Source organism: Lagopus muta, chromosome 2 (assembly GCF_023343835.1).
Source record: "Lagopus muta isolate bLagMut1 chromosome 2, bLagMut1 primary, whole genome shotgun sequence".
NCBI lineage: Eukaryota > Metazoa > Chordata > Aves > Galliformes > Phasianidae > Lagopus > Lagopus muta.
In genome coordinates, this window is record NC_064434.1 from 67,140,830 (window position 1) to 67,162,653 (window position 21,824).

Here is a 21,824-nt window from a genome sequence, read left to right on the forward strand (position 1 = left end):
GCCTTTCTCAATTAGTCCTTTTACTTGTCCTGGACTAGAAGCAAAAAAAACAATCCAAACCACTAATAAAAATAATGCTGTTCTGGAAGTACAAAGTCTAGCACTTCTAGGGGAAAAAAAAAAAAAAAAAAAAAAAAAAGCTCTGTCAGTTTTTTTAATTCATTTTATATATCATTAGGTTTTAGCAGGATAAAAATAGCTTTTGGATGTTTAGTTTAATGAGCCAGATTGCTGAAGTCTGAACAATTAAATGTCAGTGCATTAAACCTCAAACAAAATTCAAACGTACTTGAGCTGTAAATTTAAATCCAACTTCAAAATTGTGATTTTTGTTGATTTTGACTTTGGGAGCACAGATTTAAGTCCTTTTTCTAAAAAAAAAAAAAAAAAAAAAAAAAAGGGCATGCCTGAATCTGTACTCTTTACATGCTAAGGCTGAATTTGCTTAGAAAATATAGGCCACTATGGTTAATTTTGTTAGTTTAGCTGCTAACAAAAAGAAATTTTTTGTCACAGTTACCAGGAAAGCAAACCACAACCACTGGAGTCAAAGTTTTTAATTCTAACAGACATTATACTCTAACAAACACACATTTTCAGTGGTCTGGAGAGTTCTGTATTAGAAAAATCATGTGATTGACTTGAGACAATAAGTACAACTTATTGTCAATTTGATAAATTTGTTAGGGAAGTATCTTCTGATCAGTACTTACAAACTTCAACATGTAGAACTGAATGATACAGTGAAATATTTGGAATAGTAGGTGGCAGAACTAGCAAAATTGTCTTTGCTGCTGACAAGGACTGAAAGATGGATTAAGAACTCCTTAACACAGACACAGTGTGATCAGAACTATTTTTTTTGCAAAAGTTGTAAGTTCAGCATTCAAAGAAGAGGCAGAATAACAGCAAATAACTCACCAAGAAAAAATGTTCAGTTCAGTTGCTGGGGTGTCTGAATTTTGGAAAATATTTTTGTGGTCACTACATTTTTGGATGACTTCAATGTGAATTAGGAACCATTCACTACATCTCAAGTACTTAGCAGACGAAAGACTGCATCTGCAAGATTTCATTAAAGCAGAACTGCTAAGGAGTAAAGAAGGGGACACAGTATGAGATACTGTCCTACGTCGTTGTTTCCTGCCTTTTTTATTACTCAAATTAATTTACTGTGGTTAACAGTTAATTTCTGCTCTTAGAATTGGTTACACAACTGAAAAGAACTATGGGGCTGCTGCTAGGTAACCTGTATTAAACAAACGATATAATTTAATATTGAATTTCCAACTTCTGGAATATCTATGTACTGCAAAGGCTTAGGTGCATTTATACATTATGTGATTATGCATCACATACTGTACACACGTACATACACTGGTATGTGCTCGACCATAACAGAAGGCAAAACTCAAGAGTTCAAGTCACCAAAATGAAACCCAGAAGATGGCATGCTAATTAGAACAATACAGCTCAAGAGACATGAGAAGAGAACTTACGTTCTGTCTTTGTCACTACTATTAACAGTTACACAAATGGATGTGTTATCACAGAATCACCACAAGAGTGTTTTATCTGTGAAAAAGCACATAATGCAGTATGGGCTGTACGTGAAACGTATACAAAGATCGTGTTGCGACCTACCGTGTGGATCAATACGAAGATTTTTTTCATTATTTTCAAGAGAAAGATGAAGGCAAAATAAGTGTTTCTTGAAACGTACTCTGTACAATTGCACTAAGTTCAAAAGAGTGGCATTAAATGTAAGGTCCTAAAGTCTGTGCATAAAATATTAAGGCTGAAGCCTAACTGAAGCACAGAACTGTAAACACAGTATTTTAGAGTAGTTTTCTTCTGTCAGCTATTCTTTTGCTGAGAAAGGCAGTTCCAAGTCTTGACATTTTGCTGAACTAAGGGAAAAAAAGCAAACAAAAAAGGGAAAAACTTCCCAATTTCACTCATCTTAGGATGGGGGAAAGAGCAGTAGAAGACATGCAGTGTTACTGTGCAACACAAAAGCTAGTCTATACAAAAACTTTTTTTGATTTATTGTGATGGTACCACAGTTCCTCTTCTGAGGCTTGACTTTTCTGACAGGGCTTTTGTTTCCAGCAGATAGCATACTTCAGGTATGTTTCTAATACCTTTCAGAATATAACTCAGCAGGTAGAAATAAATATGTTGACTTCAGTTATCGGTAAGCTAGGCAAGGAAAAATCTTTGCTGTCACATTTACATTTTAATCTGAGGCTTCTGCCCCTATGGATACGAAAACTCCAACCAGAACTATGCCTATATTGCTTTCCTCATTGGAAATAAACATCCAGCAATTCCAGTGTTTAAAGGGAGGAGTTGTCTAGTTCTTTACGTTTGCCTTGTGGGTGACAATGTGCATCATGAACTTCATGAAGTACTGTAAACCTTGAATCTGAATGTTGTTTTCCTATTGTTTGCAGCAAGAGAATTCACCATAACCTTAGCATGAATTATAGTCTCCAAGGATTCTGCTGGAGTTCAAACTGATTACAAGTAGATCACACATAAACATTCACAATAGCAATGTGTATATTGTTCTATTTATAGCCAAGAACTCCCAAGTGACACTGGTGTTAAAGCCAGCCACAGTACAATATAATAAAAGTACCATTGAAACCCTTACTAGAAAGATACAATTTAGAAGTACCCCCTAAGATTTTTCCCCCCATCAGTTTTAAATTAAGGCCTCAGCAATGTAGCCCATGAGTTAAGGCCAGTCTTTTATTTTCACAAGTTGCTAGTTCTCTTTTAATAGCTGATTGCAAAACATCTGGGTGTCATTTTCCCTCTGTTCATGTTGTGTCACTGGTGTACATCAGGAGATTGGCTGCCAGAGTCATTTAGCTGAGGCAACACCATGGGTGTTACCTTCATAGGCAGATTTGCTTCCTAGTTAGCATTTTGTAGCTTTTCTTTTTCCTTTGTCAAATAAAAACAAAACAAAACAAAAAATAAACAAAAACAAACAAACAAAACAAAACAACAAAACAAAACAAAAACAAAACAGCTCCCAAATGGATTCTTTCAGGGTTAAAGCAATCTGTTGCTGCTGTTCAGTCATCAGTCTTCACAGGAAATGAATCTGAGGTTCCAGGAGCAATGGACTGGGAAGTAATCCATATAGAGGCTTCTTCACCTCTCGTTACTTTCTCCCACTGGTTGAGATTGTCCCTGGAGATAAAAAAAAAAAAAGTCAAGAGAGGCAAACACTTTAAGTTGAATGAGATTTCTTACTAATAATATTCTCTGCTATACTATACTTTGTGATGTAGCTTCATGAATAAAAGTGCTAGTATGTCACTAAGCTTTTATCATTATATTCTTTCATCCTTTGTCTTAAGTTATCTCATTTTATAATCCTGTGTGGATAGCATACTTGTTGACCTATATAAGCCTACAGTTCTGAGCTAGAGGTTAGCACCTGTTTCTATTACAGTTCCATAGCTCTCCTGGCTGCAAAGGAAACCCAGCTGGAGCCATGTCTACACAGACTCTGAAGCAGTAGTCTGTAGGCACTACAGAGATTGGAACTCCTGCCAGGAAACTTCCTTCACTGGAAACCACAGAAGCACATTAAGTCTTCTGAAACATCTGCACAGGGGTTGCCTGACAGTGTGTAAGATGTTGTATACCAACATCATAGAATGCAGTTACTGCAGTGGTGATATACCTGTCAATCTGTTACAACAAAAGAATACCTCTTCCTTGAGACAGATTTTGTTTTCATGGTCTTATAGCCTGACAAAACCCCAAGTCCAGATTTTAGTTTGCAAGCAATAAAGTACTGAGAAATTTTGCTGGTAGAATTCTAATGATACAAAGGGATTATAGACACATAATCTTTCTTGGTGCACACTAGTATCACTCCTGTGACTTGAAAGGCTATGTTAATGATAAACAACATTAACCATACTTTGCAACCTATGGACCAAATCTAGTATTCAGTTTTTACACGCAGAGAAAAGGAGAGCAATCTCAGCTGTTCCACATTTATAACATTAGGAATCTAGTTACTAAAACAATGGTACTTAGATGTTTTCAGTAAACAAACAGGATGGTAAACCTATGAAGGTCCTATATGCTGTAAGCCATGTTACTGCATTACATTTGAATTTAGACGGTAGAGCTCTCACTATCTTTGACACAGCTTTGCTGAAACAGTTGATAAAAAACAGCAAATTATGAACTGGGAACACAGCAAACAAACAAGAGAAAACGTTACATTTTCTGGCAATGGGGAAAGGAAGGATCTAAGGAAGTCTACCAAAGAAAGCTGGTGCCCTCTAGGGGAACACCTATATCATTTTCTGCAAGCACATTTCAACCTGTTCTTTGCTCCAGGTCAACTGGAAGACATGGAACCAGTACAAATATAACACTGAAGCTCAACTAATACAAAAATATAAATACTAAAGATTAGAAAAATTCAACTGTCACTATTTCTAGTTCCCTTTCCCAAACTGGGAAGTAATGAGAAGAACTGAAGCTAAAGTATGTGCAAATTGTATCTATTTCAGCAACAAATCAGAAACCTGTAGGCACATGGAAAACTATTTAAAAATATTTGGTTCAGTTTAAAAGAAAAATAACTTCCCCTAAATATATGTAGATTGCTTCAAAAAATAATGCCTCCGTTTTATTCCCATGGGAACTACAAAAGCCATACGGAGCACAATCACATTATTCGACAGAGAAAATTCTCAGCTACAAAACACTATTTTTCAACCTAGTCACTACTATCAGCAAAGAATTTACACCAGCAATGAACAACAGCCTGCATGCTACGGTTGTAAAAATCTGCATGGTCAACAGACCCTGACTTGCCTTTCATGTCACTGTTGCCACTGGTGAGACACTACCCATCACCTTACTGCACTCACATTTACTGTTTGGTCCCCATAAACATTCAGCAAGTGTTGATTAATGTCAGTGGGTGCCACTTTTTCCACATGGAGGAATTGATTTACACACCTTTGCTTCATAAGCACTTCCATGTCAGATGCCATTTTGTCAGATTTTCCCTCTGCTACCATCAGTTGCGTGGCAACAACACGTAATGGAATATTGGTGGGAAGTTTCAACCTCTAAGGCCACACCAACAACTGCCTCTGACAACCGTGCACCAACATAATAACACAGGAAGCATTACTTTCAGAGCAACTCCCATACTATTATGGATTTGTCAGTTTAGTAAGCCTAGTGAGCATGCAGGATAAAAAACACCCATGTGAGTTATTTTGGGCAGTACAACTCGGATGGTAGCTTTGATACACAGTGAATATATATATACTAAGAAATATTTTCAACAAGGAAATAAATACATTATATATATAATAGAGTATTTTAAAAAGTGGAAGAAATCATCAGACAAGATAAAGATTCTTAGATACTGCTTTACCTTAGACAAATCAGTGACTGATTATTTTTTTAAAATTTTTTTATTATTATTATTTTAAGATGCACGTAGTACAATTCATTTGCCTTCGTGCTCCCATTGAACTTCTGGCTCCTATATGCCTGGAATGAATGCCCAGAGGCTCTCAAAATAAAGATCTTGATGCTGATATGCTGCCTTGACTGTTTTTGTTGCTATCATTTGCAATGGTGTCTGTGTTCCAAGTGACTCAAGGACAGGGCAGCATAAACACTGTGTTTCAAGAAAAAGCTCTACTATTAAAGAAGTGATATCAAAATTGGCCCAGTCAGCAGCTGAGGCAATATCAAAGAGGAGTAAGGCTGCTTTCTTCTCATCATTTACCCCTCAAAAATGTGCAGTGCAAAATCAGTTATTTGAAAAACCGGACTAACCCTGCAATAACATACGTTTCAGTAATGAACAAGTGTAACTTCACTCTGTATTCTTGAATTTCTAGTCTACAGCTTCAAATCTGAATTCTCAACACTTCTACCTAAATCTTCTCGAACAGATCACTTCAGGTGGATGTGTAGAAGAGCAATTCACTTCTAAAACTATCAGACTCTCATCATAGGATCTTATGGCAGGTAATAGATTTTCAGGAAGCTCTTATGAAAATCTTATGAAGTCTTATAAAAGTCTTAAGAAAACCAAACTTCATCCCTGCATCCATCAGTTCTGCAATTCAATTTTATGCCTTTCCAGTTGTGTATTGAAAGATGGACCGCCAAGTTCTACAACCCACTTTTGAAACTGTCTCACTTGGATGCATTGCTGGAAATCAAAAGTTACAAGTCTTCCAAGAACCCTGCTCTCAAAAACGATGCTATGCAGTCTCAAACACTCACCTTAGCTTCTCGGCCTCATTTCTCATAAGACAAATAACAATGCTTACTTATGAGTAAATATACTGACAGGTTTATGCAAATGTTTCTACAGTAAATATAAACCCATTTTTAAGACCTCTTATTTGACTGTGCTAGTAACAAAACTTTCCTAATATCCATAAATTTCCTGAGTTTTTTTCATTAATATGAAGAATTATAATTTTAAAACCCCAGCTGTGGGCTAGAACATCTTCCACTAGAAGTTAGAACGTTAAACGCACATACAGGGGTTCTTGTAAGAACACAGGGAAACATGACTTCTCCTGGCACGCAACTAAAAATTGCTGGCATTCTAACAACTGCTTTTTCTTAGAGAATACAGATTAACCTGAAATGCAAATATTTTTATGCAGCATACTGTTCAACAGAAGTTTTGTCAGTGAAGATTGTCATGGTCTCAGATAGAACTACTGGACTACCTACAAAGAGATCTATCATCATTCCAGAGTAGAAGAAGCCAATTATCCTCTCCTTCAGAAGACCCCAAACTATTGGAAGGACAAGTCTACATCTGCCTTCCTGACATCCCCTTATGCTCCAAGTTACTGACTATTCTAAGTTGAGGCACTCTTTTTCTGTTTCCTAACAGCAATATTCAGATACAAAATCAAATGACATGGAAAAACTATTTTTTTAATGAAATAGAATTCTTGTCCTCTGCCAATCTTATTGGTATCATGTTGAAGTAAAAATGACACAGAGTGAAATTGCTCTGAACCACATGAGATAGAGATACATAATCATTGAATCTGTTCTTTTCTGAATGCTCGAGCACATTTTAATCAGCTGTATCTGTAGATCTGCATTGGACAGTCCCAGTCAGCAGTTACTGCCTCCGGGTTTCTACATAAATTACATGAAATTCTACATAAATTAATATGAGAAATAAATCCCCATTTATCTGCATGCAAATTCCCAAATTAAAAGTGTGTATTTCTAGAAAAACTAGCAGAGCATGTTTGCTTTTTCTTTAACCAAGCTACCTGCTATGCAAAACCTTACACATTTACTCACCTGCATGCTCGTAGTAGTGGCCCAGTTGGAGGAAAGATTTGTGCAAGTGTGGTGTAACATGGGATGGCTACAGCATTGTAGAATCCAATCTATGAAAAACAGCAATGAACAAAAATTAAATGTTGCCAAATTAAAACTCTGAATGTTAACAGCCGACTAGAGCAAAGACATTGACTGCTTATTTAATTACTGCTTATGTTAGGAATTAACACACATCTCACCTTATTATCCAAAGACTTTAAAATGAAACACTAATAGTGAAGAGTCTAATAATTGTAAGTTGCTTGCTTGCCTCTCTATAATGGTTAATATGTCTGTTTCAGATAGGATTTTCTACAAGATCTTTTACTCTCAATTGATTTAACCGACTTTTCTCAGGATCTGTCTGGCATTTTGGTGGCATTAGTGACAGAAATACATTCATGTGATAAAAAAAACCAAAAAAAAACAAAAAACACAACACATTTAAAAAGCAGGAAAGTTGCTCAGGATTTCCAAAATCTGACTGAGATCTGGATTTTTCTCATGTCTTCTAGAGTATGTATTTCACAGCTTAATTTACCTGAAATGCTACACGCTTTGCACCCTTGTAAAGTTCCTGTTTTCTTTTCACGTATGCAGTTGAGTGACATATTTTTACCAGTATCATACAAACGTACTCAGAGAATGAGCACACTGTCAATGATATATATGATTAATGTAGGCTTACCATCCTATGACTGCTACCATGCTACAGTTGATTTATCATGCAATGTGGGTATTTTTAGAAATACTACTGTTATAATCAAAGATGACAGTTAAAATTCAAATTCACTATAACATCATTCATTTATTCTAGATTTTCATGATAGTCACTATAGTGCACCATGTTTCCTTTCTTAGAATTTTAAATGCTTTGCAGTGATGTGACATGCTGTACTGCAACCAAAACATTTGATTAAAAAAAATTATTGTAATAGTTTAAACATTGGTTCTTTTTCAGAAATCAAAGTAACTCTTGTCCTTGTTGTCTTTACCTCCATCAATACAAAGATTCCACCCACACTACTATGTAAACAGTCCATTTTGTACTTAAAAAAGAGACATTTTTCTGACCTAAGAACCTCTGTCAGATTTAAAGTAATTACAGTGTAACTGATAGAAAGGAACTGCATTAGGCCAGAAGGCAAGGCTTGTCTGTTCATCATCATGTCTATTCATCTTAAAAGAAATAGTTTTCTGTTTTGCATACTGCATTGCTTTCATCCTATGAGTTTCGGGGTTTTTTTTCATCTGAGTTTTTTTGGTTCTTGGGTTGCTAAGGGAGCTAGTTTCATTCTACTGGAAAACAGCAGATTGCTCCATATCTGGCAAAAAAATCATGAGTGGGATGATAGGTACAGTCACACTGTAGACTTCTCAATGAGAAGTGTGCTGCCACTGCAAAATGTGAAAGACATCAACCAAACTAAATAAATTTACAGTATGTTCCAACCAATCTTCTTTTTGTAGCTCTAGTATTTGAAACGAGGCATCTTTTTTTGAAGCCCTGAGTTGTTATTGTCTCTTTCACTGTGCATACTAAATATATTTATAGCTTTGACAGCTGGATGTTTAACATTCACACTGAAGCATTTTAAATATGAAATCACTCCTAATATTTTAATTGTTCCATAAAAGTAAACTTCTTATTTTCAATCTTAATAAATAAATTTCTGAGCTAAGTTCTGAATGGTTGGAGGTTGGAGTCACTGCATAGTTTTGACATTTCTATTCTCCTCAAAGACTTCAAAACTGTTAGGTTGTGAAGATGAGAGACATTCATGGATCCAGTAGAAGCCAAGAAAATACCCTTCGAGTGTGATATCTTGGTATGACCACAAACACTGCGTAATTCTCAAGCCAGGAGCAGAAAAAGAGGGTGATGGGATCCTTACTGAGTCAGGAATAAATCTCACTGCAGGCTCTACAGTAGGAAGACATCAAACTCAGAGACCCTAAGTGAGTTGTACTTAAAAGGACAAGAAGAGCACAACAGAGGCTGACTGATCTAAGTACCCAAGTGAGAGAAAATGCCAACTACAAACTAGTTTCATCAAAGATAAGTATTTGAGGCATAATTATTTTTTCAGAGATTGCATGTTTATACAAACCCTCTTTTCTTAAACATAATTGTCATTTAAATAAGGTGTTAATGCTTTAATTAAAATCCACATAAAAATACAGGATCCTAAACTCATTAATACTTTCTGTTAGAGCCTAAGGAAACGGATGATAAAGCTTTATTAAACTCTTCTGCCTCTACAGGAACACAGGCATGGTTACTTTCACTGAACTATGTTCTCAATCTCACATTTTGCTGTAACACTGTTGTGAGATACAGAAGCTACAGCTGCACACTCAAGTTAGTTTTTAACGATTGATTTATCATGAAGACAGTCTTTAATCCACATGCCATTCATTAATGCCAGTGAACACATCAACTTATTCACACATTAAAATGGCATGATATATTAAATATCTGACCATAAGCTGGAAGAGTAACATTTGCCTTTTCAAATCTGTGGCCAGTATTCACAGTTCTCTAACTTGTCACAAAATTTAGTCTTTTGGGTTTTTGATACTTCTTAAAATTTTGATTGTACATATGAGACTACCATTCCTTAGTATTATTATTTTTTGGACCTTCTTTTACCGACTTTACCATACAGGGAAGAACATAATGTATCCAAAAGTTTCTCAAGTTTTCAAATGTACAATTTTGCCAAAGGCCTGCTACCTATTCACAGAGCTTTTGTTAAGAGGAATGAAAGAATGGCAAGATAAGAATGGAAGGTAAGAAGACAACATTGCTGCAATGGGAATTATGAGAACAAAAAGAGCACTAATATATAACCAGAAGAAAGACGTCAATTTTTCTTACTGAAACTGCATGATCATTTCCATGTCAGAAATAGCGACTGTAACATGTTTAAATCATTCCTTAAGCCTTATTATTATAAAGGAAGTACAGTTATGTTGTATAGTAACTTGAGACAGAAGCAGAAAGCATTTTGTTAATTCAGTAACATCTCTGAAAACAAATTTTCTGCTTCCGCTTAACAAAAACAACATTCTATATTGTGTACAAAGCATAGAATTTAGCAACCCACATACCTTGGAATAAAATGCAACATTTGTTAATACATAAAATGTTTTTTAACACATCTTTTTTTTTTTTTTTTTTTTTTTTAACACTATAAAACAAGTATCATTTTACAGAGAGAGTTCATACTTGACCCTGAGGGACTTCATCCTTCTTGTCTCTGTCCATCATAGGAATGGGTTGAATACCTGTCTTTTTCATTTCATCGCCCTGGAGAAAAGAGATGAGCAAAACAAAATTTAAAAGTACTAAGATCAGAATTACTTCCCATTTCCTATTGCATGTGGTTCTGAAAATCCAGAATTTAAAATAATGCAAGCTATCAGAATTACTCAATCTCAAAAAAATGCTTAAGGTGAGGATCTATTTTTTTGACTCAATGTACTCCTATTTCCTTCTTTGCAAAGGCCTATCCATAATAAGGAGCAGTTGTAAGGAAGAAAACAAGACCAAATAAATCAGATTTACCTATTCTACTCATAGAAATTCTCACCTTTGAAAATGTTACCTGTTTAAAGCACTATAATACAATTACCAGTACAACACAACTCACCTATCCAAGGAAAAGCTGATTGAGGAAGATGAATTTACAATGTACCCTCTTTGTCAACAAACCAGTTTCTTTGACCAAAGATGAGGAGCATGTTTTGATAAAATTGCATGCCAAGCAGCCTTCTTAAGTACATTAATGCATCTATGCGCATAAGAAGGGTACTCTGAGAACAGCAATAATTCAAAGACCAGATCTTTGTTGTGTGGAGAAAAAAAAAACAAAAAAAAACAAAAAAAAAACTACCTCTTCCTATTTCATCCATTACTAACCATCAAAGTCAGCTCTGAGGAAAGTTCAGAATTATGTTCATTATGTTCATTATTCTATTTTGAAAGAAAAAGGTATCCAAAAATCACAGAATTGTTTAGATTTGAAAGGAACTCTTCGGATCAACCGGTCCATTCCATTTACCCACTCCAGTCTAAGTCACTGACAGCAAGTTTTACAGGACTTTGCATTTGGATTTTGAATATTTCCAATGATGGATGTACCACAACTACTTCAGGGGACCACTGCCAGTGGCTGACAATCCGCATAGCAAAAAAAGTGTTTTCTTTTCTTTAGTTGGAACACAAATACTAGAAATACAGGTTTTCTTGCATTCAATACATGTAAACATATATATGAAACACTGCTAGACAAAGGATGCTACAAAAATACTACCTATATCCTCATAGTTATGAATATGATCACAAAGAATGTTAAAGAAATCCCAATTAATTTTTCTTGTATCTATCTTGCAGAACAGATACAGAAATAGAGTGACTTACAATACATTACTTAGAAAACAATGAAGAAAGATTAGTGACTGCCTAGTGTCTCATATTCCACCAAAAAGATCACAGCAGACATAATCTATTAGGAAGAAATTCTTTACTGTGAGGGTGGTGAGACACTGGAACAGGATTCCAAGAGAGGCTGAGGATTGTCTCCTTCCTGAAATTATTAAAGTTCAGACTTATTTTTTAAGTCTTGAAAACCAAACACGTTGAAGTCTGCAATTAGTGAGATATCAACAGTATTCCTCCATTATATCGCTTACAAGAACATTCATTTGCCAGTGTTGACATTCCAGAAACAAACTTGATTCTTGAGCTTATAAAGTTTACACTTCACAGATATTTTTGTAGTCTGATTTGATCATAGCTAAAGGAACTAGAATTTTTAAATACAGAAAAACCACAAACACATGCAATGCATATCTTTAATTCCATAATTAGCATGCACAAGGCAAGACAAAAACCTCCATATTACATGCATACAGCAACATCTCCGTGGGCCTGATTTCAATTTTATGCCTACATAAGACCAAAAGAAACCCACTGAATTCTGCTGACTTCCACATGACACATAACAGAAAAGAGCAAAACTTTATGATACATGTGCAATAACAGCTTTGAAAAAAGACTATATATTCTAAAACTACATAGTTCAACTCTATGCAACACCCCCTTTTTTTTTCCTGATATCCCCAAAGTTGTTACTTTTGCACTTTAAAACATAAACAATTAGAATATTTAATCCTGGACAAAAGAAATGTTAGAGAATGTATTTTATTTATGGACACAATTACTTTAGCACAGCTCAATGTCATGTTTCAATTCTCAATACACCTTATCTGTGGAGTAATTTTCAATATACTAAAAATCAGCTTGCCTTCTCTGAGGCCCAGTTGTTGATCTGGCTCACAAATTTCCAAACACTGAGATCAGAAAAAAATTAAGGTTTGTCAAATTTGCTTTAGCACTTCTTGGATTCATATTGTAGCTTTATCAGAGTGTGTTTTAAGGCAGCTGGCCTGGAAGCTGTTTTCATATTTTGGATTTCTCTCCAGAAATAGGTCCTTCACCTTAAACTCAAAACAAGGTAGAGATTTTCTTGTATATTCTGTTGCTAAGTCAATGTATGTTAGAATATACTTCCCAAATTCATTTTTAACAGAAAGAAAAATTACTGCTTGAAAATCAGAAAGCTAATTTAGATCTTCATAAAGTGTCTAAGTAAATTAAAAAAAAAAACAAACACAAAAGCATGCATCAAAGAACACCCTTTAATATGTTAAGATATCTGTGGCAAATTTCTTGTTTTTAATTTTCCTCCCAAATATTTTCATTTGTAAATAGAGGAGATAAAACAAAAGAAACACACATACCTCAGCCCAGAACTCAGCATATATGTCATTGGCTGTCAGTCTGGTAACTGGCCACAGTTTTGTTACAGAACACAAATCACAAGCAGTCATCATCAGTCCAATCACTCTGTCTCTAGAATAAAATAAGAGTAAACTAAGTTTGGTAAAGGCTTAATTACCATATTCCAAGTTTCTATTTTCCCTTCCTCAGTTCCATCTGCAATAAGGTAAAAACACTACAAAATATTTCCCACCTTCTTTCCTTCTCCACTTATGATCTATTAGTAAGGCATCACAAAAATTGTATATTCTCTATAATGTCACAATATTTCTTGCAACCAGAATTCACAGACTATCCTCCATATAATTACATTCACAGGAATGTACACAAGAATGCCTGTTAAGAAACTTCTACACCTTCCTCATTTTCTGAAAATGAAGTACAAGTCTACAGAAAGAAAGACAGCATATCCTGTTGCTGTATTTCTTTCCATTTTTTCAAGTGAAATGAACACATATTCCAAAAAGGGGAAACACTAGTTCTAAGTCTCTCTCAAGGAGCCCCATTTACAGGTAAGCTCTCACTTATTCCTTCGCTTCTTCTCAAAAGTATTTTGTCAATGATCCTACTTCTGGCAACAGCTAGTGTCTGGATTGTTTAACTCAATTTCTGTCTGAAAAAATTACTCAAGATCTGTCTTAGAAAACATTGGATCAGATGTAGTTGATCTAAATGCAAGCTCTGCTAAAGAAATATTGGAGCTATAGAAAGTGAGGTCTCCACAACAGCCCCGATACTGAAGTCATCAGAGTACAACTAAGCCGCTTTAAAAGTTGCTGCTTTACTGGAATGAATTCCACACCCAACAGAACAAGATTTCCACACATCACTCTGTCCTCTACACTGACTAGCCTCTTCACAGACTAATTGAACAAGATCCACAGGACTGTGAAGCTTATTGGCATAAAACACACAAAATTTTTTAAAACTATTTTCTAACACTTGTCTTCTATTCCTTAGATATACAGTGCTTAAGTCTAAGTTGTATAAAGAAAACTGTCACAAAAATGAATTAATTAATGTGATTTCCAACTTCTGGAGTAGTTAAGATGGCACTTAAGGACACCTGCATCTTTGTCAATGTGTGTTACACGTAAAGAACAAATAATTTGCTAACTTTCACACCAATATGACAGCAGTCATAGAAGCTGTGTGAACAGACTTGTTACCATAGAAAATGCACATCTTCACAATATAATTAATAGATAAATGACAAACTGTAATTTCCCTGCATTATAAATGAGGATTAATCACACACATAAAAGCCAAATTTAGCAATCTAGTGTGCATGACTTCTTTTGCTCTAAGATAGAAACTAAAAGGCACAGATTATTTAGCTGTATTACAAACTAATGTCATATTACAGGGTGTATGATTTTGCACTGAATATGCTCTAAGGGAGCAGGTAGGATAAAAAATATAATAGAATATTCAATCATAGTCTAAAAGGTTGCCTATTCCAACTTTATAGCCCCGAAGTTCAATATTCATCATAAGCTATTCTACTATACCTTTGTCTTTTTTGAGATACTGATGTTTTTTCAAGCTCAATTAACTTCAATTTCATACTGTGAGTTAAGCTTTTAATAAAAGCACTTCCAACAGTGTTGTGATAATTTATTAAAAACTACTGCCAAAACTTGTAAAATCCCTCAGATAGTTAAAGGAGATCCAAGCATTGAAGCTCCTCTCAAAACGAAATCAGAAATATGACTTAATATCTTGCTGTATCACCTTTCTAATTTTGCTATGCCTTAGTTCAAGACAAGATCCACCAATTTTCCAGTACAGCGGCAATGAAGGGAGTATGGTAGTGCTGTATGAACATTTTAATCAACCTTGTTATGGGACATATCTGTCATTCAGGATATACTATGTTCCATTTTTATGGATCAAAAGAGCTATGTATACACGAACATCAATATATGCATATTTTGTGTAGTTTTAAAACTTAGGGCTATCTTAATTCACAAAGAATAAAATACAGTTCTCTTATTTCTCTGTTTGGCTTGGATTTCTTCTAGAGTCAACTGGTTCATCAAGTTAGAATGTTATGTGAAATCAGAAGCTGAGCTGGCAATTAAATTATGTTTTGGGTTTGTTAGTGCTTTATGGAGAAGCTAAGAGATTTTTTTCCCATCCAATGATTAAGTAAAAACAACTTTGCTTCTAGTAGGGAACAATCTTTCAAAAAACATGCTTAAAAATAAAATAAAAAAAGAGGAATGATACAACAAATAACAATTATTGCACTTCATTTTTCTCCCACCAATTAACTGCCTGTGCACTATCTTTCTACTGCTGATAAGCTGTTAGTGAACTATGCAGAAGAAATCCAAATGAAATAACGTGCACCAGGATTAACGCCCTGATGAACAAATTCTGGTCTGTCACTTTACCTGTGTGCTTGGTTCTTAAGGTTTAATGCTCCTGCCTGATGTAGTTCTTCGAGCTGTTTTCTATTTCCAAAATACAGGGCAAGGTCCGTGGCAATGATGGCTTTCCGGATGATCTCAAGTACTTGCTCATATTCACTGGAGCTCAGATTGGAAAAGACATTGTGCCCTTCCAGCTATGAAAAAGTAAAAAACCAATAAAAAGCACAAGCTCTAATTCTGCGATGATTTCAGTCTTTACTTCACCAGACAGGTTACAACAGTTTTACAACCAATAACAATTTTTGTTGCAAATTCCCATTTTTATCTTCGCTTTTTAAATGGTCTCATGAAACTATGACTAAACCACTGATTTGATTTTGGGACTGCTCCTTCTGAAGCCTGAAGATATTAATAGAGAAAAATGCTAGATTTTTTCTGCTATAATTTATGAGCACTGTATATACAGTATTTCCTAATAGTATAAGCCTGGGAACTTGTGATTTAATCCTGATCCAGACTACTTCATTGTCAAGCTGGTAAAATGAATGCCTGATTCACTTTGAAGAACCATTTTTGATATTGCATAACAAGTACTACAGACAATGAAATAGCCAAGTTAATGCTCTAAGATAATCTTGGTTTCAGAGAGCTGCAAATGAAACGTGCCTACAATTATTGCATTTACTGATAAAATGTTCTCTTTAGAAGTAAGCTTAATTACAGAGGAAAAAAAAAACCTGCTTTATTCAACCTGAAGTTGACTGACTTACAAACTAAAGAAAACATTTTGCACTATGGAGGCTCTGGCAACATATCGCTGTCATTCCTTTTCAGTTTCCACCATATATTATTTCACTTTTAACTGACAATATCCATGTACTGTGACTGTTCACAGCTTCGTATCACATTTTAAGTCAAGTCAACAGCGTTCACTTTTTCTAAGCTTTTGAAAGCAACTTGTCAAAAGTCTTCCCTACTGTTGAGAGGAAACACAAAAATACAAAAGAATGAGCCAGTCGTGTCAAGGTGTGGACATTCACAAATACAAAATATGATTAAAATATATCAAATGCAGATGTGTTTTGACATTTAATTGGCATTCAAGTTGAAGCTCATCAAATGTTTCCCTGACTTGTCAAGCATTTACATAATTTGTTCAAAATAATTCCTCTGTGGCACAAATAGACTTGGTTTCTTTCACCATTCAGAACATAAATGTCGTTTTCCAACATTTTTTACTTGGACAAGAAGATTTGTTCTGAATAACAAATAGAAAATGCACTCTATCTGTCTTTCTTAATGCTCCTTTGACAGCTGTCTGAGCCACAGTACACAACGTTAAAAAAAAATAAAAAATTCAGAACATGTTAACCCATCATCAACAGTTTGGGACAAGGAAATGACTACTATTTATTTTCATGATTTGGGGTTTTGGAGTTTTCCTCCCCAGATGTGCTACCTAATCCATAAGTACACAGTATGTGCCTTGAAACTTAAATTATGCTAGACTTGGATCTATGACTTTTATCTAGGCTTTAGAAACTGTGACACGGGGAAGACCACTGTGACAGCTCCTGTTCATTGTACTAGAAAACACTGTTGTCATTAAGTACAAATGAAAGCTGCTGGTTCTGAGCATGTTATAGGCTTTTGCATAGTACATGTAAAGTATAGCTCCTAAGAATTTATTCCTTCCCCATTGAGCAAGAGCTAGTGAATGGAATCTTCCATATTTGTAAGTTATGGCATAAACCAGAAATACAAGTGAATGAACAAAGTGGCTATAAAGGTTCAAGTGAAAACTATTGCAGGTTATTAGCATAAAATTAAAACTCATTAAGATAAACCCTGAAGGACTACTTGGTTTTCTTTCTTTCTTTTTTTTTTTTTTTTTATGTTTCAGGTTTTTTTTTTCCTTTCTTCTGTAACAGTTTCGTAAGTAAACAGAAAAGCTATTTGATTCAATATCAAAACAAGTCCAAAAAGCTGATCTGCTATGCCTGTACTTCTAAACATTACCTGTGATCACTTGGGCAGTCAGTAGCTGAGCTACTCTAGAGACCTGAATACTTATCTGTCTGTCCTCACACTCAGCTGGCTGTGACAGACAAGGATAAGAGGCAGCAGAGAGGCCAAAGATTCCCCATTTTTTTTGGTAAATGCAACTTCCATTGCATTTCTGCAGTATAAATGCAAAATGTTCACTAAAGAATTACTGAATTCTGCTTCATATAGCCACAGTGTGACCGAGAAATGTTACTGGACTGAGGACTACTGTGCACAAACACATGAAGAATGAATACTAAAAAACTAATGCCATACCACCACTGAAGGATTCAATTACATCCTCACACATGGAGGAATATTCAGAGATAAAGCTTCCATTCCCTGATGAAATGTATATGATACCTAAAACCATAATCACAAGATGTGCTTCTGAATATAATACAGAATACGTATAATCCTAAAAGGTGATTAGATATTTAAGAAAATAAATATCTTCCCCCTGAAAGATCAGAAAGAAAGAGAAGTTAACAATGAATTAGTTAGCAGAATCAGTAGCATGGCTAGGCTATGCATTGGGCATGTGCACAGTAAAGGAAAAACAGCCAGCACAAGTACATTATGCACTGGCAGCTGTTTCATAGGTGAGAGTTTTATCCTCAAATTGAACGTGAACAGTTTTTTCACCAAGGAGAAAACATCTGTGTGTCAGCAACACACTTTGATTTCCCAAAATGTATCTGCATGCTTTCTTCTAGCTTTCTGTTAATTAAACATGCAGATACTTTACCTTATAGTTGAGCTATCACAGAATATTACCTTACTGGTCTTTTTTCGCAATTGCTGAAGAACAAAAGAGTACATCATAACATAATAAAATAGGCTTAAACTTTTCATGCGTGCAAAATTACCATTTGCTTCTAGGTAAAGACACACTTCATGCCACACATTTAACGTTCATGGAATTTATTACAGCAGGTTTTTAAGCTTCTCATACAAATGTTTGTCAGGTCTTTAACTTTTATTCAGAATTTCAGGACAGTTGAAGACATTGTTGAAACACATTCTACTGAAAATATATAACTAAGCGAGAAACTCATTTTCATTTTTGAATTGTGACTGTTCCCATTTTTGAAGTTCCCACTGCATACGGTTGTAAGGGAAATCCTCCCTGACCCAGAAGCTATTATATCCAGAGGAAGATCATTAATAAAGACCTTAAAATGCACAGTATTTTTGTAATATCAAGATTTTGGAAAAGCTATGTTTTGCACTATTACTGACGGCTTGGCTTGCTAATATTGAATGCTTGGGACCTTAGATTGCTGTAATAAATCAAGGCAAATCTTGTCTGTACTTCCAGATGAGCACTACGATCCAGAAAGTAAATTAAGCATGCTTTATAAAATCTACTTGGTAATGATGTGACTCATATATTCACCACTGGACACTACTGCACAGAAGACACATTAACCCTACCTGCAGGATGGACACAGTTTGTGAGAAGTGGTGCTGTTCCATCGTTGATGTGGAATAGAGAGCAGCTAGCGGGTGATCAAACTTCTGAAGGTAGCTGTTGCTGTAACCTCTGTGATCCAGGTCATGACATAGGCATGCAACTAAAAGACCTTTCCGCTAAAAAGAAAAAAAAAAAGAGATGAACAAGAAAACTAATTCCGCCCCTAGATGTCACTGTCTTCACAAAATACTTGTAAACGTTGGACTAGTATTACACTGCCTTTAAATAGTGCACAGCAGTGTTCAAAATTTCAAGAAACAAAGAAGTGAGGAAATACAGAATTAAAATCTTCTGTCTGAAATTCAGACCTTTTGATACATTTTAAGTTAGAAAACATTATTTCACAATCACGTTATTGGAGGGGTTCTGCTTCAGGAAGGAACTTGAGCAGTTTCTTGCGTACTTTGCTGGCTTTAAGCACTACTACGCAACTACTTGGTTAGCACTGGAAGTTAAGAGGCCTTTAAATATTCTCCAGTTGTGCAAATCTGCAGATTTTTGTTTTTAAAGGAACATAATTTTTTCAAACTTTCATAATTTTGCTGACTTACAGTATGAGCCTGGCATATGCCTCTTTCTTACTGCAGAGACCTTTCAAGACCTTTTTTAAAGCAGAATTCACTAAAACATTTTCAACTGGACTTTATTTAATTTTATATTATATTTATATGCTGAACAAGAACATGTTTTTTCCAAACATACTTCTAGTAAACAATTTTGACTGAAATTTTCCCAAATGAATCTATTAGCCAGATGAAGCCTGGAATCTTGGAAATTACAAGTCAAGTGGTCAGTATTCAGCAAAATTATACACAGCCTAAAACAGGTTCTTCCAGCCTGGAAGTTTCAGGCAGCATTTATAATAAACATCACTCTCAGCTGCACCTACAGCAATATAGGCAAAAAACAATCAGCCTCTCTTTATAGTGTGTCTTAACACCTAACCATATAAGCCTTCTGTTTTATTACCAGAACTTTCACAGTGATCTAATTAAGGTATATATATTTTTATTTTTCTGAACTCCTTGCAACTATCTTAAAAAAGATGCACACACACACACGCACACAAAAGAAAACTTTTATATAAGTTAATCAGTGACTAAACACAGACAACCACTTTCCTTCCACCCTTTCTACTCCTTTACTCATATATGCCAACTATCTCTGTGACACGAAGCCCTTCTCAATTGTTCTCCTACACAGAATCTCACAGATCTCCCAGAGTTCAAGATTCAAGGTGTTTCCTTCCTCTCAGTGCAGATCTGACAGTTAATTGAATGATTAAAATAAAGATCATGGTTGTGGATGAACAGGGAGAACATTAAAATATAAACAGAGACAGCAATTCTGCTACTGCTGTGAAGGAAACAGACTTTGAAGAATTCTCCTTCCTTAAGCTCCCTGCTCACATCAACTCCTCTGCAGAAATCATGAGATCCTTTATATCCTAAGCTGACAGGAAAACTCAAGCACAGAAGATCATATAAGATAGTCAGTACTTCTTAAAGAGATCTAGTAACTGATACAGTCATCACACCTACCTCTAGATCAGTGAAGAGCCCCTGGTTGTTCTGAAGTATGGCATACATGCAATGTGCAACTGTAACTGCATGCTTCCAGTTGTGATAGGGCACACGACGATAGTTCTTCTTCACAGACATAGTAAATCGGCAGAGCTTTTCAAGTTCAAAGCTAGAAAGAAATCAGTTTGGTGAGAGATGAGAAATAAGAATGGAAAAAATAAGGAACAGAGTAGGAAAAGATGTTCTTGCATTTATTCCTTGCTGGGAAGAAATGATTATGAGAGCATTCAAGTTTTGGTAAGGACAAAAACGTGCAGATGCTTGACAAAACTCACAGGTCAAGGCATCCAGTTCAGGCAAAACAATTACATAAACTTAGATAAAGAAAAATCACTTGAAGGTTTCTTATTCAGCCTATAAAATATCAAAACTGTCTAATAATCTAACTGTAAAATATTTTCAAAACATGAAACTAGAAGATTTTATGCAAAAACATTGAAGAAATATTCTTGTTTAAAACAACATTTCAGTGAAGTGCCAATACAAAAATTGTTTTGAATAAAAGATATAAAGATTCTCCATAATGACATAATGGAAAAAACATAACAAAACAAAACATTTCAGTGTTTCTCCATTTTCATCACATGATATCATTATAAATGATTTTTTTTTTTATCTTCTTGCTATATTAACATATGCAAGCAAAATCAAAAATATTTTCATTAAAGTAATATTACAAAGTAGTTAAATAATAGTTATGCTTGGCTTATGTGGCTTAAGAACACTTCCAAGAGTTATATCCCGCAGTATCAGAGCTCTATACAGCATTTGAAAAGAAAGAATTCCTTTTGTTTACAGATTTATGTTTTCATTATTTCTTGTATATCTCATGGAAGGAGTATTAATGTAGTGTATGTGAGCTGAGAAAGTAAAGCTGGATATCTCTAGTTTATCAGGTAAAACCGTGAACACAAATTTACTATGCAGATCTAGTTAGAGAAAATATATTTCTATGTTTACGTGCTGAGAAAGGTAATTATTCTTCTGCTTTAGCCTGAACATGATATTAGTAAAAATAGAGGCATAGTGTTTAAAAAATAGCTTTAGAGTTAACTTTTCATTCCAGAAAGTTAAGTCAGACACCTCTGATGTAATTGTTAAAATTACTGTTTAAAACA

The 21,824-nt window shown here is 35.0% G+C and overlaps 1 protein-coding gene across 2 annotated transcripts in view; it reads right to left on the reverse strand.

Annotated features, from left to right (window-relative positions):
• Window positions 1-373: 373 nt before the first annotated feature.
• PDE10A (phosphodiesterase 10A) overlaps window positions 374-21,824 on the reverse strand; it is a 339,629-nt gene continuing 318,178 nt past the window's right edge. For both annotated transcript variants that reach the window (XM_048935256.1, XM_048935255.1), the window contains exons 16-22: window positions 20,665-20,815; window positions 19,084-19,239; window positions 15,622-15,794; window positions 13,183-13,294; window positions 10,607-10,687; window positions 7,354-7,442; window positions 374-3,207 (exon numbers count right to left, since the gene is read on the reverse strand). In XM_048935256.1, the coding sequence (XP_048791213.1) occupies window positions 3,090-3,207; window positions 7,354-7,442; window positions 10,607-10,687; window positions 13,183-13,294; window positions 15,622-15,794; window positions 19,084-19,239; window positions 20,665-20,815 (880 nt within the window). In that variant the 3' untranslated portion in view covers window positions 374-3,089. The remainder of the gene's footprint in view (window positions 3,208-7,353; window positions 7,443-10,606; window positions 10,688-13,182; window positions 13,295-15,621; window positions 15,795-19,083; window positions 19,240-20,664; window positions 20,816-21,824) is intronic.